This window comes from Macrobrachium rosenbergii, chromosome 9 (genome assembly GCF_040412425.1).
Source record: "Macrobrachium rosenbergii isolate ZJJX-2024 chromosome 9, ASM4041242v1, whole genome shotgun sequence".
Classification (NCBI taxonomy): domain Eukaryota; kingdom Metazoa; phylum Arthropoda; class Malacostraca; order Decapoda; family Palaemonidae; genus Macrobrachium; species Macrobrachium rosenbergii.
In genome coordinates, this window is record NC_089749.1 from 44,064,494 (window position 1) to 44,083,339 (window position 18,846).

Here is an 18,846-nt window from a genome sequence, read left to right on the forward strand (position 1 = left end):
CACTATGGCTAATAGCCTGAAAATATCCAAACTCACGCATACTCCCCAAATCAATAATTAGTCATGTCAAAAAACAGTCTACCACATGTTATTCGAAACAGTCCACACTGTCCACCGACATCTGTCCACAGACATCTTATCTGCTGATTCAAAGCCTGGATCCTTCCAAAGCTGGCCGTCTAGACAACTGCAGTTCTATCACGTTAATGAACGATCAAACTCACTTTAGGCAGATTTTGGCGTAATCTAGATCAATTAACGCACGTACTCACGAATATATAACACTGGAGGATCACCGACGGCAATATTGCTGAGAATCAAACTGATTGTTGAACACAAAGATTTTACCCCCGAGTCTTCTCGACCTGTTCCATCTGACCTATAAATTCTTTCATCACATCTAGCATTGAAGCTATGAAATGCATATATGTGTCCTTTAAAATTGTAGCAGCCATATTTTCTGAAATATATATAATTAAAAGTGAGTGGGTTCGGCAGGGTGGTACGACTAACTGACCGGGGTTTGCAAGTGATCCGCGGATGAAGAAAAGGTCCGGAGGAATGGGTAAGAACAAAAGCTGTTTCTATATCAGCGTACAAATAAGAGAAAACAGTAAAAATTTTAAGGTCATAACCTTACAATACTTAGAATACCACAGAAACAACACGGTATCATTTTGAATGAGAAGGTAAGACAGATGACAGGGAATAATATGGGAATAACAGAGAGAGAGAGAGAGAGAGAGAGAGTTTGGAAAAAGACGAAGGTATGAAGGTCAAGTGATTGTTATGATAGGAAAGTAATGTGAGAAGCCTACAAAAAAAATTAAAAAAGGCTATTTGTAGCACATATGGACCTAGAAAAAGCTTATGATACAAGAGATATAGAAACAACGTGGAGGATGCTGAGAATGTATGACAGAAGGACACAAGACACAAGACAGTTTCATACATAAATGTAGGCAAGAGAGTGGCAGGTTTTGTATAAAAGAGGATTTGTGGCAAAGGGGTGTAATGTTTCCACGGCTGTTGAGAATAGCTTTATGCAAGAAAGAAAATATGAGAGGTGTGCAAGGTTGTAGCATAAGGCAATGGGTTGCGAATGGAGTAGGGAATGGGTGATGTTTTGCATACGATACAACACTTATGGGTTACTGTGAAGAGAAACTGTGCAATCTACAGAAATAGTTTGAAACTGTTTCCAGAGAAGAAAGTTGACGCGAAAGTATAGTTATGAGGGCATACAGACACCGGGAAGCAAAGGAGGGAAGGAAATAAAACCACATGAGAAAGACGTCATCATGATCATCGCATTTCATCAGAAAACACCCAAGAGGAAAGGTTCTAAAATCTTTCATTAATACTTATTCGCCTAACAGATATGGGAGACTAAGGATGTTACTCAGCACCAGTGGTGTCCTTAATTATTTAAAATCGTTTTGCACAAGGCTCTTGACGAAAGAATTGGTTACCAATTTTTTCTAGAAAATATTTGTGAAATTATTTAAACCTGTTTTTGCTTTCCCAATATCGCACTCTCCCTTCGAAATTCTTATTATCTCCTTTGCTGGTGATTATATGTGTTGTTTGTACTGCCTTTTCATCTTTGCTCTTTACCCTCGTCATACCCTTCCGGAGCCACCCGATCACGAAACCATTTTGAACAAAATTTACTTCGTCGGATCTATCCGTCATTTTTCTCTTTCAGGTGATTTATAAAAAACAAGAGAGTGAAAAAGGAAAAATAAAGTATCCATCAATAAAAACTGAATGTGATCAGAGCCGCTTTCCCTTCGGCGAAGCTAAAAAAAAAAAAAAATGTATTAAAGATTCATTACATAAAAAGTTGATGCCTCGATGCCCTACGAGTGAGGGACGAACTGTGAGGATAAACTGAATTTATTTTCGCAAAAAAATATGATATCTCCATGACCACAGATAATTGATTCCTCTTGGGGATAACACTTGCATGGGAATATATTTCACACAAAAATGATAAAATTAGAAATAAATCAACTTTCTATAAAAGCTTCATCTTCTGCTACAACAACTATGCCAAACGGACCTCATTAAGTGAACACCTGCCAGTGTTTAGAGACCCAAAGCAAGGGAGAGAAAGAGAAGAGGAGGAAGAGAGGAGAAATCTAAAAATCTTGTTGCGAAGGCTCATGAATAAATTCCGACTCCAGGCAGACCAGGAGGGGCAGATAGAAATGCAAATTGAGTCGCGATCTACAGGCTGTGTCCTAGGGCTGTTTTTCCAGCCTTCCGCTTTCCTTCAATCCAAATCAGATGTCAAAACAGATACAGATCATGTCGGAGATGTTCCTTTTTCAGCCATGCTGTCCCTTGCTCAAGAGGTGATGGCCATAGACATCGTCATCATCATCATCATCATCATCATCATAATAATAATAATAATAATAATAATGAAATATATAAAATAAATGATAAATAACAACAACAACGACAATAATAATAATAATAATAATAATAATAATAAAAATTATCATTATTATTACATCTCTTCACTTTAGCCTCGGAACAGGTGACTGGTAGTCAGTCAGCTCAGGTGGATCGCAGTCAGGGTGTTTACGGGTATTGGGATAGTAAACTCATACCAAAGTACTCTGAAAATCGTAAACGGTAAGGGCAGCGTCTTCTTGAAATCCCAGGACTTTTACCTCTCTCTCTCTCTCTCTCCAGCCATACAGACATACACACACACACACACACACACACACACACACATATATATATATATATATATATATATATATATATATATATATATATATATATATATATATATATATATATATATATATATATAATGAGTTTAAGCAAATATTTTGGGAAATGAAAGAAAAAGTCCTTCTGAGCAGAAAATGTTCTATAAACATGCATTTTAAGACTTCATTTGTCGATGAGGTGAATTTTTAAAATAACTGTTATCATTAAACGGGCATGTAAGATGGCATACGGATGTCGGAATGAGCAGTCAAGGATATGGGGGGATGGAGCTGATCAGTTCACTTGTTACTCTAAAGTTTTAAAGTCTCGCTTTTCTGCCAAGTTAGTGAGCGTGTCCGGGTTACAAGTGACAAATTCCGGATTCATTTCGAGAGCAAGAAACTGGAGACATTGCCTTTACGTTCCAGTAATATGGAATATGCAGATACGGTGTTTATTTATGGGTTTTGCAACGACTCCCTTTCTAGGTTGTGAACTCCACTGCTATACGAAAGAGGAAATCGACGATTAGGCCGATGTGAACAACATACCTCCAATCAAATGTATATTTTACAGACTGAACAGAGGAAAAAATGCGTGCGGCATTGAAACCTCCCTCCCTGTCAACGGTATTCACTGGACTCCGATCAAGAAAAGAAAAGAAAAGCAAGCCTAATGGAATCTCCCCTCCATCAGTGGTAGGCCTATTCATTAAACACCGATCAAAGATTTAATGCGTACTATCAAAAATCTCTCCTTCTCCATCAGAAGTATTCATCACACACAAGACAAATAAATGTATCTGTGAAAACGCTTTCGTCTCTGTCAGATTAAAAAGAATGGGAACATTATGGAAAATTCACCTTCATTCTTTCCTGTCAAAGGCAGCCTATTCATACAGTAATCGAAAGAGGTACAAAGCTGACACTGTTCACAGTGCAGTATCCTGCCTACCTACAATCCCTTAATCCCTTGTCATCATGATGACTGTCACTATCACTCATTCAGCATAGGCGTTGGCCTAGTCCTGACTAGCGATTCAACAACTGCGTGGCGAAGCGGCAGGACAATTTGCACTAGAATTCAACGATCACAAATAGATGTTGCTAAGCAACATTTATACCACTTTCTTTTTAGCATTGTTTTTCTTGCCACGAAAGTCTTGTCGTGACACTGTACTTGCTTCCTTGGTGCTTGTACCTGAACCCTGATGAGGTGTAGAAATACATGAAGTCATTTCTATTCACCCTTCTCTAGCCAAATGCATACTATAATATATATATATATATATATATATATATATATATATATATATATATATATATACATAAATATATATTCTCTCCCGAACCGCCTGCATAAATAAACGAATTGAGTGGGAGAGGTGGAAACACGCCCTATACTTTATTTCGTTCAGCAGCTAATCAGCGGCTTATGATTTTTGTTTTGAATACTGAAATGACGTAGGAAATGATGCAGCCACGCCATCCTGCCCTTTTTCAGTCCAATGATGAGTCAACACCTGTTACGTACGGGAATATTCATGTTATGATAATTATCATATCATGATTTTTTTCTTTTCTGGAATTGAAGTAATGGAGGCAGCTAAAAATCCATACATCACTCATGGAAGTCCTACCGCTCACAATCGAATATACATGATGCATGCGCGTCCGTACGTATCTGCTTTTCACATAGATACATGTATATTTTATATATAATATATATATATATATATATATATATATATATATATATAATATATATATATATATATATATATATATATATATATAATATATATATATATATATATATATTATATATTTGACATATGTATTATATACATACATATATACATAGATATATATATATATATAATGTATATTATATACATAAATATCCTTACATACATACATATATATACTATATATATAATTTACATGTATGCGTAAAGCAGATAAGTACAGACGCGCATGCATCATGTATATTCGATTGTGAGCGGTAGGACTTCCATGAATGATGTATGGATTTAGCTGCCTCCATTACTTCAATTCCAGAAAAGAAAAAATCATGATATGATAATTATCATAACATGAATATTCCCGTACGTAACATGTGTTGACTCATCGTTGGACTGAAAAAGGGCAGGATGGCGTGGCTGCATCATTTCCTACGTCATTTCAGTATTCAAAACAAAAATCATAAGCCGCTGATTAGCTGCTGAACGAAATAAATTATAGGGCGTGTTTCCCACCTCTCCCACTCAATTCGTTTATTTATGCAGGCGGGTCGGGAGAGAATTCTTATATACATACTGTATATATATATATATATATATATATATATGTATATATATATATATATATATATATATATATATATATATATATATATATATATATATATATATATATATATATATATATATATATATATATGTGTGTGTGTGTGTGTGTGTGCATTCAACCTGCATGAATGTGAAAGGAAACTACTTGAACCAAGGCTTTCATGTACTTCTACACCTCATCAGGATCCAGGTACACGTGGACACAAATACGAAGAGACTTTGTGGCAAGACAAACATTGCTAAAAAGATAAACCCTAACAAAACAACCCTAACAATTGCCGAAAAGTGGTAATGCTTTATGGCCTACTTGTTTTAAAATACCCTTCGTTAAAATTTCATCAACTTTATATAAACCTAGGCTGATATTTAATAAATTGACACAGTCTTTTTTAATTATACAGGCGTCTATTGAATTTCTTTTCACTAAATCTACGCAAAACATAATTTCCTTCGATTCTGCCCAATCAATACCATGACTACTATTATTCATATGTACAAATCATGCATTTGACAGATTACCAGTTCTTACACTATATTTGTGTGGTTTCAATCGAACAGCCAGCGTCTTCCCACTTTGTCCTACGTTCGTTTTATTACATTGTTTACATGGAATCTTATAAATACATCCTGTTCCATTTCCCGGTGAATTTCTAATTAACAAGTTTCTAATAGTTCCTAGCGTTTTAAACATATATATACTAAATGTGTGTATATATAAGTATTTGTGTATATGTATGTATGTATGTGTATATATGTGTGCGTGTAAAATATACTGTGCGTATGCGCGAGATTTATTGGCTGTACAACTTATTAAAAGACTACTCGCCTTTAAGATTAGTTTTGCTATTAATATTTTTCTGACAATTTTTTTTTCTCTCTCTCTCTCTCACACACACACATTCAAACTCCGTTGATGAACACACACCGAATCTATCTCTCTCTCTCTGGTTCTCGTTGCCAAACGGTCCTGTATTCGAATCCCCAAGGCTGGGTATCGAAAGTAAGGGCATGGGGACGTTTTCTCAAAATAAATCCGGTTCGCCTCTGCTAGCTTGAGTAGTGATTCAGGTACCTGGTTGCAATTCGATAGTTATGGGCAGCAAAATTAGTGAGAAAAAGAAAAGAAAGAAAGAGACGAGGAAGAAAGAACAAATATCAATATCAGACATGGCGGAATGCTTATTTAAAAAAAAATAAAAAAAAAAAAAAAGGGTTTAAAAAAAAAAAAAAAAAAAAAAGTATGAACCCTGGTGTGGACGTCTTGTCTCGGCCCAACAAACCGAGACGTAACGGAGACAAAAGTGATCCGCACATCATAACCAATCCCATCCTAACTAGAATAATGGCGAGGTCATCCACAACTCGATCCTCAACAATCCCTCTCCTCCCGACAGCCGAGAAGATCCTGGAGGGCGAATCGCTGGAGATCCTGAAGGTGTCGCGCCTTCACATGGGGGCCTACCTGTGCGTCGCCTCCAACGGCATCCAGCCCTCCGTCAGCAAGAGGATCCAGCTCAAAGTTCAGTGTGAGTTCTGCCGTCGGCCTCGCTTTCTTGTCCTTTCTTTACTAACTTGCGGTTTTTTTTATTTCATTCCTGGTTAGTGGTTACTGCATGTTCTGCATGTTTATTATCATCACATCTATATTATTATCCTTAATATTATCTATGTTCATGCTTTAGCCATTACTGTTGTTTTCTATGTTATTATCAACATTGTTAATATTGTAACCATTAATATTGTAACTATTCTTAATACGTACTTAGAGTATTAGATTACCACTGCCATCGGGCTCATCATATAGCAAATTCAAAACAAAAGCTTCAGTATTCAGGATATGTATCACTACGAACAACTTTGGACAGACATTCGTAGACGCAATTCTTCGAGATTGCTAACGCCAGATATTAATGTCTTTTCCTCTCTAGCTATTTTGGTATCATTCAGACATTGCATATCTTCATCCGATTCGCTAAATTTCGAACAACAGGGTTCGTTCTGAAATGTTGTCACCCGAATGCTATTTTGATTCTGAATCATCCTGTAATATGTTCAGCATACGATTCTACTGAATTCAGTAAGCCTCGCTTTTCCGCCCTCTGCATTGCCTCAAATAGAATTTAATCATTCTTCACAAAATATTGATTGAAACGAATATCTTTTGATGCACGTCTTCATTTTGATTCCTATTTTGAAGAAAAAAATCAGTACCGATGACATAGTTATGACATCAGATTTTTCCCTGTCTTTTCCATGACTTAATGAATAACATTAGTTCTTTTTCAGCACCATCCTCATAACTTAATGACGTCATCACCTTTTTTCCTAGTCCTTCCTTATGACGTAATTGTGATGTCAGTTCCTTTTCTGCTAATTTCCAATGAAGTAATTATGACATCAATTCCCTTTATAGTAATTCCTCCTGACTTGATATGGCTTTCCGCTCGTGACCTAACAATGACCTCACTTACCTCACATGACCGAGTAACATCTCTTCTCTGTCGCATATCAGTAATGACATTGCTTTCCAGTTCGAAAGAAGCTTTGAAATCACTTTTTTTTCCAGTCCCTCCCATGCTCTGGATTCCCAATCAGCTGGAAGGGGCGAGACTGGGAGAGAAGACCGTCCTGGAATGCAACACGGAGGCATTTCCGAGATCCATCAATTATTGGACCAACCACAAGGGCGAGATGATCGCGGCTGCTGGTAATTCATGTCTCATTGTCTCCTGCCCTTATTTTGTCATTTGGCTCTGGATATGTGTGTTGCTGTTTACCATTTGCCTGTGGGTGCAGAAGATCCTGCAGCGGCCTGATTATCGAGGTGATATTAAATGTAATGGGAATTTGATATCCCCACCGCTTAGCCTCACTATGTTCCCTTTTTAATGGTGCCATTGACATCATCTGCACCTGCTTGAGTCCCCCTCTCTCTCCTATTTATGGAAAGGCCCTTCCATTGAATTTATATTTCTAACATTTCATGCTTCGGGAATCTTAATAGCAATTTCCTGGCTAATTGCACACCAAACCTACAGATTCTGTAAATGACGATGAGAGAGGCGGATTCAACTTCATTCTAAATACCCTAATACCCTGTTCATGTGTGTCCCCAGGGGTCTCTAAATACGAGACGCAGAGCCGCGAGGAAAGCTACAAAACCTTCATGAAGCTCGTGATTCACAACCTCACCTACGAAGACTTCAACACTTACAGATGCATCGCCAAAAACAGCCTGGGAGACACCGACGGATCCATACGACTCTACGGTAAGATCTCCCCACATTTCACAAGCACTCTCTGTGGGGGTTTGTATTTAATTGAACCGAACATAGAATTTAGGACAAAGGCCAAGCACTGGGACCTATGAGGCCATTCAGCGCTGAAACTGAAATTGACAGTAAAAGGTCTGAAAGGTGTAACAGGAGGAAAACCTCAAAGGAGCTGCACTATGAGTCAATTGTTAGGAGAGGGTGGAAAGTAGGAAGGAAGAAAGAGAATACGAAAGGAGGTAGTACAGTAAAAGGAACGAAAGGGGTTGCAGCTAGGGGCCAAAGGCACGCTGCAAACAACCTTAAGTAATGCCTACAGCGCATCGCATGAGGTGCACTGACGGCACTACCCCCTACGGCAGTTAGGTAGGGTTTCACCCCCCTACGGGAGTTAGGTAGGGTTTCAGCAGCACTGGTGTTAGTTTCATCACATTATAGTTAACGGTAGACGTTTGTTATTACTGCTATCATTATTAACTTATATCTGGATTACCTGCACTGATTTTCCTTATTTTCATGGATTAAATAAAAATGCGTTATTCCCTTATTGTTAGTCGAGATTAAGCAGGTTCTGTGCTAGAACGGAGCATTGCCTATGGCAGCCCTTACGTCTAGCGCATGCAGTTATGTCTTAAAACTCTACTGGCAATGTAACAGGCCACAGTAAGATATGCATTACTATATTTTTGCCCTAACAGATTTCCTTCCGTATATTTTACCACTTAATACTTTCTATACCTTCAGTCTCTATGCAATATTAACACTAATAATAATAGGTCGGTTAGTAACAGTATTCACATCACCATCTATAAACAAAACTGAACTACGAGTGTATGGACGGAGTCACATGATGTAAATTTCACTCCGAATTTCATTAAAATCCATGAAAACGTTCTTCAGACATTTTCTTGAAAAACAGTGACACTAACTGACATGATAATAACACTGCCTCCTCCGAAGTTTGCTCATAACGGTAATCATAATCCGGAAGGGCTCACCCACTGAGTAATTTCACCAAATTCCATCAAAATCCTTTCATACTCTCTCGAGATGTTGTGTTAAAAAGGCAGACATATCAACACACACACACATACACGAATGAAAACAGTGTCTCCTCCCAAATACTAAAGGTGATAAAGAGGCTTCTCTCATTCAACTGCCCCAGCAGAGATGGAACCCAAGTCGGGCAAGGAGCTCTCCACTCAGGAGTCCATGACGAAGGCGCAGCTGGAGGAGGAAGGAGACCTAGACCAAAGCGGCGACTTGGTGGACGTCTCTACCGAAGACATGGAGAAGAATTACGCCACGGAGAGGCGGGGGAGGCAGAAGGGCAAACATCCGTCTCATAAGAAGACAGGGAGAGGTAAGTCAGACAACAGGGGGAAGTGGGCTGAAGGGAGAGACAGAAAAACAGAAGGGGCGTGTTGGGAGGGCCACACCGTTTCTGGAGGTAAACCGACCTACGATTTGAAGTTCGCATCCTCATATGTCTTATCAAATGTAATTCAATCAATTTTCCCCAATTTGGAAATAGCCCTTTGTGGAAGAATGGTTGTTTGTAGTCCCGTTGCTAAGTAACCAAATGGTTCTTAGCCACGTAAAATAAGTCTAAGATTTTATCAGCTCAGTGGTCTGGTAAAACTAAGGTATACTTACTTTGTTGATACAAGATTTGTTTGCATTTCTTTCCTTTATATAAATATATATATCCCTACATATATATATATATATATATATATATATATATATATATATATATATATATATATATATATATATATATATATACATACATATATATATACATACATATATATATATATATATATATGAGTATATATATATATATATATATATTATATATATATGTATATATATATATATATATATATATATATATATATATATATATATATATATACTCATATATATATATATATATATATATATATATATATATATATATATATATATATATATATATATATATATATATATATATATATATATATATATATATATATATATACTCATATATACTGTATATATACATATATATATATATAAATATATATATATATATATATATATATATATATATATATATATATACTCATATATACTCATATATATACATATATATATATATATATATATATATATAAAATATGAGCAGTTCCCTCTAACACTAGTTGCTTCATACACATACACAAGAGGGCTCTTCAGCAGTGTTAATCCCCCAGTAAACACTGATCCATTGACTACTATCTTGTACGCAGTCTCTCTCTTCTAGGATATTAAGGCCCATCCTTCCCATTAGGCTACCTCATTCACTTCATTTATCCAATCCTTTCCAAGCCTTCCTCTCGTCTTTTCCCCCCTGACAATTACGAATCATACACTCTCTTAGCCAATCCGTCTTTCTTCATTCTTTCTACATGACTGAACCATCTCAAAACACACTAATCTATCCTTTCACCTACGACAGCCTTCTTAATACTTCCACTTAACTCCACATTTACGCTGCATAGACTACGCAAACAATTCGTGTACAGAGACAGACAGAGAGACTAAGAAATCAATTTCTTGTACAGTTAGTAATCCAATCACTTTTCCATCGAAAGTGAGAGCCAAAGTGTTATGACAAAGGTATCTACATTTAAGACACTCAGACCCAAATCAGCCTCCGACCTCACTCGCATACACTCGGGGAACAGACGCAGTTTCTTCACCCACTACCAAACAATTCCAAATACCCCGACTGTATTAAATCAGCGATAAAAAGGAAGCGGAAGAAGAAGAATACGAGTCAAAACACATTATGAGGACTCTACTTTAAAAGACACACAGACACACACGTAGTGCTGAACCTTCTCTAATTGAAATCCTTCCCCCTTTTCACTTAATTGGATATTTGAAAGGGAAAATAGGGAGAGATGGTGACGTGAGAGAGAGAGAGAGAGAGAGAGAGAGAGAGAGAGAGAGAGAGAGAGAGAGAGAGAGAGAGAGGATCCATATGGAAAGAGTGGGATGAGACGTGATTGCCATAGAGGTGTCAGGAAATTTTTTTTCTAAAGCTCTTCCTAAATCATACAAAAGTTTTTGCAAATGTATGTGTATATTCACAATGTGGATGAATGCATGAACAACGTAAACACACTGGGTTGCAACTAACACTCACAAAGTTTATATTATATTATATTATATATATATATATATATATTTATATATATATATATATATATATATATATATATATATATATATATATATATATATATGTACTATATACTACATATGTGTATGTATGTATGTATGTATGTATGCTGTATTTATATCATCCACATGTGGTCTGTACACGAGATTCATCCACAATGTCGATTTTATTTGGAGTAGTAAAGGGAATCTGTTTTACAGACTATGATCCATTTTATTTGGAGCCAAACCCTATATGTTAAAGGGAATTTGTTTTAAGCTCAGGACTTGATATATGGTCTGATCCCACGGACGGGGACTTATATCATATATATACACATATATATATACATATATATATATATATATATATATATATATATATATATATATATATATATATATATATATATATATATATATATATATATATATATATAATATAATCCCACAAATTTCCTTTCCACTGATATATATTTTTTCAACAGCATGGATATATATATACACACACACACACACATATATATATATATATATATATATATATATATATATATATATATATATATGAAGTCATAAATAACATTAATTACATATCAGTGGAAATGCAATTTATCGTGGTTTTCTGGGATGATATTTTTGGCGAACGCTTCCTTACAACAAAATAAAAACTCTTTAGATTATACTGCAATAAAGTAAAACTAATTTACTTTCAAACGAAATGTAAATCATTATCAATCCATGGAAAATAACTTTACGGACAACACTAACCACAGGAAAATAATAATGTTTAAAGATATACACTGTTTCATACAGTTGGATATGCAAATAAAAATATTATTTGGTCATTTGTGTCCTAGTCTGTTAACAAGCGTTATATTCATATATGTATAGTATTATGTTATAGAGCCACAAGTATACATTACCGACTGTCTTCAGCTGACCGATACATTTTTTAATTATTAGTTTTCTGTAAAAGAAAACTATTCAGATGGCTATTTGTCTGTCCACCCTCAGATTTTAAAAACTACTGGGGCTAGAGGGCTGCAAATTGGTATGTTGATCCATCCACCCTCCAAACATCAAACATACTAAATTGCAGCCCTCTAGCCTCAGTAGTTTTTATTCTATTTATGGTTAAAATTAGCCATGATCGCACGTCTGGCACCACTATAGTTACCAGTAACACAGGCCACCATCTGGCTGTGAGTGAAAGTTTCATGGGCCATGGCTGAGAGTTTCATACAGCATTATAAGCTAAACAGAAAACTCGACTGCGCATTTTTTACTTGTTTAATTATTGTTTTTGTTTCTGAATCGCAGGACAAAACACATCTGCCATTGCATAAAGGACATATTATACAAGATACGAAATACACTCACACACACATTCGGCAATGAATGAAATCCCTTGAAGATACAAACATAAAACTGGGCAATGCCTCTAAGCAAGATCTATGATGACATAGGCGAAAAACTTCTCCTTTTCTTTGTGAGTCTTTGTCTCCTCAAACAAGAGACACAACTCTAAACTTCATGAGGAGACGCCACCTGACGCGGGCTAACTTTGCTCTTCCGGTATTTCGCTGGAATTTGTCACGGGTGACAAGCTTGGATTTATATATGCGCATACACACAATGTATTTATATACGTACACTAAGTGCACAAGAAATACACACAGACATACATATTGAGCCACAAATGTCGTTTAATATCGAATGCACTATACCTTGGATATAACTTACAACCAAAAGTAATCGGATTTGACATGAGCATCTGCATTGGCCAGGATTCAAACCTGGGAATTTGGTTTAAAAACAACGGTTGACAGTACACTATAACCACTCGGCCATCAAGAGAGCTATAAGCGTGCTGTAATATTCCTGTCGAAATCAGGTTGTGAACTTAAATCGATATCAACCCACTGTTAGTGAAATATATATCGATATTTTTGGCTTAATATTTGTGAATCAAAAATGTAACACGTGCATATATGACAGAAATTGTGTGTTTTTTGTATGTGTGTGTGATTTTATAATCTATATATATATATATATATATATATATATATATATATATATATATATATATATATATATATATATATATATATATATATATATATATATATATATAAATAATGCGTGTGTGCGAGCAGGGCGGAGGAATATGCAAGGATAAATTCAGTCTTCGATTATTTACTCGGTGTACTTAAGCAATATTAGTGTATGTGTCCGTGTATGGAAAAAAAAGATGACAATAATATTTAACCAAGAAGAAATTTATAAAATAAAATATAGGGGAAATATATACAAATATGCACATCAACTAATAAATGCATCCACACCGGAAATGTGCGCATGAAGGAGACAATGAGAAATTAACACCTGCTTCCGAATTTCAGTGAGGAAACGAAATGATGCGAGGAGAGACATAATAATTTGCAATAATTGCGAGAAGTGATAGAATTCATTTGAGAAATTTTTCTGAATGTATGGAAGAGGAGACGAATATGCTGGTTTTAATTATATTATATATATGTATATATATACATACATATATAGATAGATAGATATAGATAGATAGACAGATAGATAGATAGATATTATGTATATGTGTATATATATATTGATAGATATATAATTTATATGTATATATATATACATAATTATATATATATATATATATATATATATATATATATATATATATATATATATATATATATATATATATATAAATGTAACCCTTCCTACAATCTGCATCCACCCCCAGCTGGACCCATAGGAGTCGACTGACTGTCAGGTATATACGGTAATTTACCGCTTATGTCCCAAAAGCAAAGTGGTTCCGGGAGAGAGAGAGAGAGAGAGAGAGAGAGAGAGAGAGAGAGAGAGAGAGAGACATAACCCCAGATGATGGTTTACCTAGAAAATATGAAATTTTCACAGAAACTGCCAGTACAAAATCAGGCTCCTCTCCCCCACACATACTGTAGAATTGCCTTCGCCCAATAATAAAACTCTGCTCAGGGCGAAAGCTGCAATAATAAATTCCAAATGACGAATGACGAAGCTTTTTCAACATTGATGCGCCTAATAACGAATGAGTAAAATGCCATTATGCATGAATGAAACCATTTGCATGTTAATGACGGGAGGAAGAGAGAGATGGTTTTAGGATACGATTTGGAGCTTTCCTCTATTTACTTACTGAAATGTATTGGTAAATTTAGTGGTGTCAGAAGAGAGCCTGGCAACGACAGCAGTAATGCTGTTGCTCCAACAGCTGTAGTCACAGCGGATGTAGTACAATTAGCCGTTGCAGCAACAGGTGTTTGGGGGACAGATGTATTGAAAAGGTGAAATAAAATAGCTAGAAATAATCACAAACTGCTGACATTCTTGTATAAACGTACTAGTCATATCATCTAAATATATCCTACCTGAATCGTAATTATGAGCAAACCTCCACCATCCTAACTAAATGAATATTTATACTTCAGCTAATTCAGAATTTAAAATTTATACATTAACCTACTGCAAAAGGTTATATTATTTTTGCTCATTTCCACGTCTGAAATTAATATTTGCACTAGTTCCAAATATCCAAATTAATATTCTAAATCTTACCTAAGGTTTCGAACTATTTCAAAGGTTAAAATAAAAGTATTTAAGATTTTTTCTAATGTTAAACCTATATTTCTGCAATTTCAAAAGTTCAAAATAATGTTTTAACTTCCTGCAAACAATAACATAAAAAAATCAAGGTAGTACAGCTTAATATATCACGGTACCTACATCACTGTACCTATATCACTAATGCTGGTACCTTTATCACCACCTTTGTCAGTGGGGAAAATGAAAGAGAATGGCTGACTCCAAATGCCTTTTAGCAAAAAGAAGTTGGTCAATAAATCGAGGGGGAGAGAGAGAGAGAGAGAGAGAGAGAGAGAGAGAGAGAGAGAGAGAGAGAGCATCCATATGTGAGGACAGACAACGACAGAGACAGACATGGAAAAGTCGCGTTTGGAGGAGACGAAGAGACAAATAATGTCCATATGTGAAGAGAGACAGACAATCATAGAAAAGCCATATATACTATATATATATATATATATATATATATATATATATATATATATATATATATATATATATATATATATTATATATATATAGAGAGAGAGAAAAAAGAGAGATCTTTTACAGGTGAGAAAAAGCGGACACCCACACGCACAAAAAAAAGAAGGTATATGAAGGAGAGAGAAAGGAAGAGAGAACAAATGGAGAGAGGATCATGATTTAACGAAAAGGAACGTAGGAGAGGGTAAATAAAAAAAAATCCCCGCGCTGCCTGCTATATGAATGAAGGAACTGGATGGAAAGGATGGATAAAAGGAGGGATTGAGAAAGACACGAAAAAATGGTAGAGCTTCCCAGTTATGAATTGGGAATCAAAGTCTAAGATGGGAAATGAAGCGGAGAGAGAGAGAGAGAGAGAGAGAGAGAGAGAGAGAGAGAGAGAGAGAGAGAGATGAAGCAATAAACGAAGAGATATGAGAGGAAAAAGAGGAGCACAAGGGAAAAGAGAAAAAAAAGTGAAAAGTGTATGAGATAAAAAGCGACAGAGATGCGAAAATAAGAGTATTTATGAGATAGAGAGAGAAATGAAGAGTAAAACAAAGAAATAATTAGAGAAGAGAGAAACAGAGGAAAATAAGCATTAAAGAAGATTTAATGAGCAAAAATAGAGAGAGAGAGCGAGCGAGAGAGTGAGAAGCAAAACCACAGTCAAGAAACCGTTCAGAAGTGACGGAGAGAAAGAGTTGGTGATGAATGGGAAGGCCACGATGAATTCCAAAGAACCCGTTCTGATTCTCTCCAAAAGGATTCTGATTCTTTTCCTTCTGATTCCCACAGAATTTCCACAGGGCCGGGAGTTTTTATTTTATCATAATCGTTTACAGCTTAAAAAGACCCTTTCTACAAATATTAATATTACTTTTATTTGTAATGTCTACACATTCATATTGAACAAACCAAAATATCCTCAACGTAGTGGGGAAATTCCATTTGTAAAAAAAAAAAAAAAAAAAAAAAAAAGAAAATAAATTCATAAAAAATGAAAATTGTCTGATCGTTAACCACAAAACGAATAAATTTGTCCGTTCAATATTGTGTCACGTTATTTTTCTTTCTATGAATTATCAGAATAGGATTCGTTAATACAAAGGATAATTTTTTATAATTACAATCAAATAGGAACTACGCTCACCATACGTTTAGACTGGTTAAAACATTCTTGTAAGGAATGCGAAGAATGAAATATTCTTTTAAACAGATAATCAAACAGAAGCAGAGTTCATAATTTTGTTTATCATAGCTCAAACACTATACATCAAAGGCATGCAAAGAATGAAATATTCTTTTAACTAGACATTCAAATGGATAACACCTTATCATCAAAAGACTGAAAAGAATGAAAAGTTTTCTGAACTAACCAAATGAATTCCAGGAATCGTAACTGCTATAAGTTCCCCCACATGGTCGAAAAGCCGAAAATTCCCTCTTCAGCGGGACTTGAGGATTAAAACGACAACTTTGCAGCTTTTAACTTATCAAAGGGACATTTTTCACACACTTTTCTCAACAAACAGACCAACACACTGCACCCCAATCCTCGGAGAGCATTGATATTGAGGTGGATAATAGGTGGATTCGCTCAAACACAATAGATGCGAATGAACAATAATTGGGGAGAGTTATTGCTGGATAAAATGCTGCTCGTACCATTATGGGAATAATTGATACACCATACACTCGAGAGAGAGAGAGAGAGAGAGAGAGAGAGAGAGAGAGAGAGAGAGAGAGAGAGAGAGAGAATCCAAAAACATACTGAAGAAAATAGTGAACACTGCCGCAGATGGCATTCATACATGAGAGAGAGAGAGAGAGAGAGAGAGAGAGAGAGAGAGAGAGAGAGAGAGAGAGAGAGAGAGAGAGAGAGCAATCCAAATAAATTAAAAAGTAGACGTCATACATAAATGAGAGAGAGAGAGAGAGAGAGAGAGAGAGAGAGAGAGGGGGCTTAAAAATTCAACTTTTAACACAGCGACAAAATCGCAGCAAATAAACCCAGCAATACGAAAGCTTGTCTAGCCCCTGCAAATAAGAAGCCAGTAGAAAAGGAAAGAAAAGACAAGTCTGCAAAGGCGTTATAAATCTTGATAAACAGGAGAGACACATCAGGTGGTCTTGCTGAAAGTCGTAATGATCTCATACAATTAACTTGCTAGGGCTTCCATTAAGTGAACGCAGGCATAATTTAAGAGCTGACTGAAGAAAAATTGGACGCTTTAAATTTTATTTACTTGCTTTGTTTTTATTCTGATGTAGAGGCAGAGACGGGCGTGGGTACCCAATATCAACAGGGCTGGTAATAATTAAGGAAGCACGTAGGAAGGGAGAGTGGTTCACACTGTGCACGATAGTTCATGATTTTTTTCAGGATGAAGAAGGGCATGGCTACGTAGATCAATCCGGCCACTAATTTTTCCTGGAACACATAGGAAGGTAGTGGGTTCGACATTCCACAAGTTGAACTTTCATGCTCAATTCCATATTCTGAATTTATGTTATTAATTGGTTTAATGATATATATACTTCACAATTCAATAACTGGAATGAGGAATTCATCCTATTCCTCCTCCGTTGCTCATAATCATTCTCTAAGGAGATTTGAACGTATCATTAAAAAGTTAGGCAAGAGTGAGAAAGTTGTGGAAAATGGGGAATGGTTGCGTAAAGGTTTCTTGAAGAGCTAAGGAAAAATATGTTCAGTGGCAAATTAAAGACGAAAGTGAATAACTGCGAGATAAAAACAGAAACTCTTGGCCAAAGAAAACTGTAAATCGTAACTACAGAAAACTGTCAAAAATAAATGCGGCTAAAGACGACAGCAAATCGCTCACAAACTAGAGAGTGGTTCACTGTCAACGAAGACAGTGATCTCCAGCCGATGAAGGCAGCTTATAGTTGACTCGAAAAGACAGTATATCGTTGTCAAAAGAAAGGTTGTAAAGTACTGTCAAATATGACGGTAAATCAATGTAAAGGAAGACGGTACATAGATTTAAAAAATCATTTGCAAACCGCTACCACAGACGACAAAAAATCGTTGTCATAAATGACAGTAAATCGCTATCGGAGACAACTGTGCATAGCCGTCAAAATAACAGTAAACAGTCGCCAAAAACTAAAAAATAAAAAAACCGGGTTTTCACAGAACACAGT

At 35.7% G+C, this 18,846-nt stretch overlaps 1 protein-coding gene across 1 annotated transcript in view; it reads left to right on the forward strand.

Annotated features, from left to right (window-relative positions):
• Positions 1 to 18,846, forward strand: part of LOC136841745 (limbic system-associated membrane protein-like) — a 213,723-nt gene that overhangs the window by 175,827 nt on the left and 19,050 nt on the right. Inside the window, exons 6-9 of the mRNA XM_067108996.1 lie at positions 6,478 to 6,609; positions 7,650 to 7,790; positions 8,200 to 8,352; positions 9,524 to 9,718. Of these exons, the coding sequence (XP_066965097.1) occupies positions 6,478 to 6,609; positions 7,650 to 7,790; positions 8,200 to 8,352; positions 9,524 to 9,718 (621 nt within the window). The remainder of the gene's footprint in view (positions 1 to 6,477; positions 6,610 to 7,649; positions 7,791 to 8,199; positions 8,353 to 9,523; positions 9,719 to 18,846) is intronic.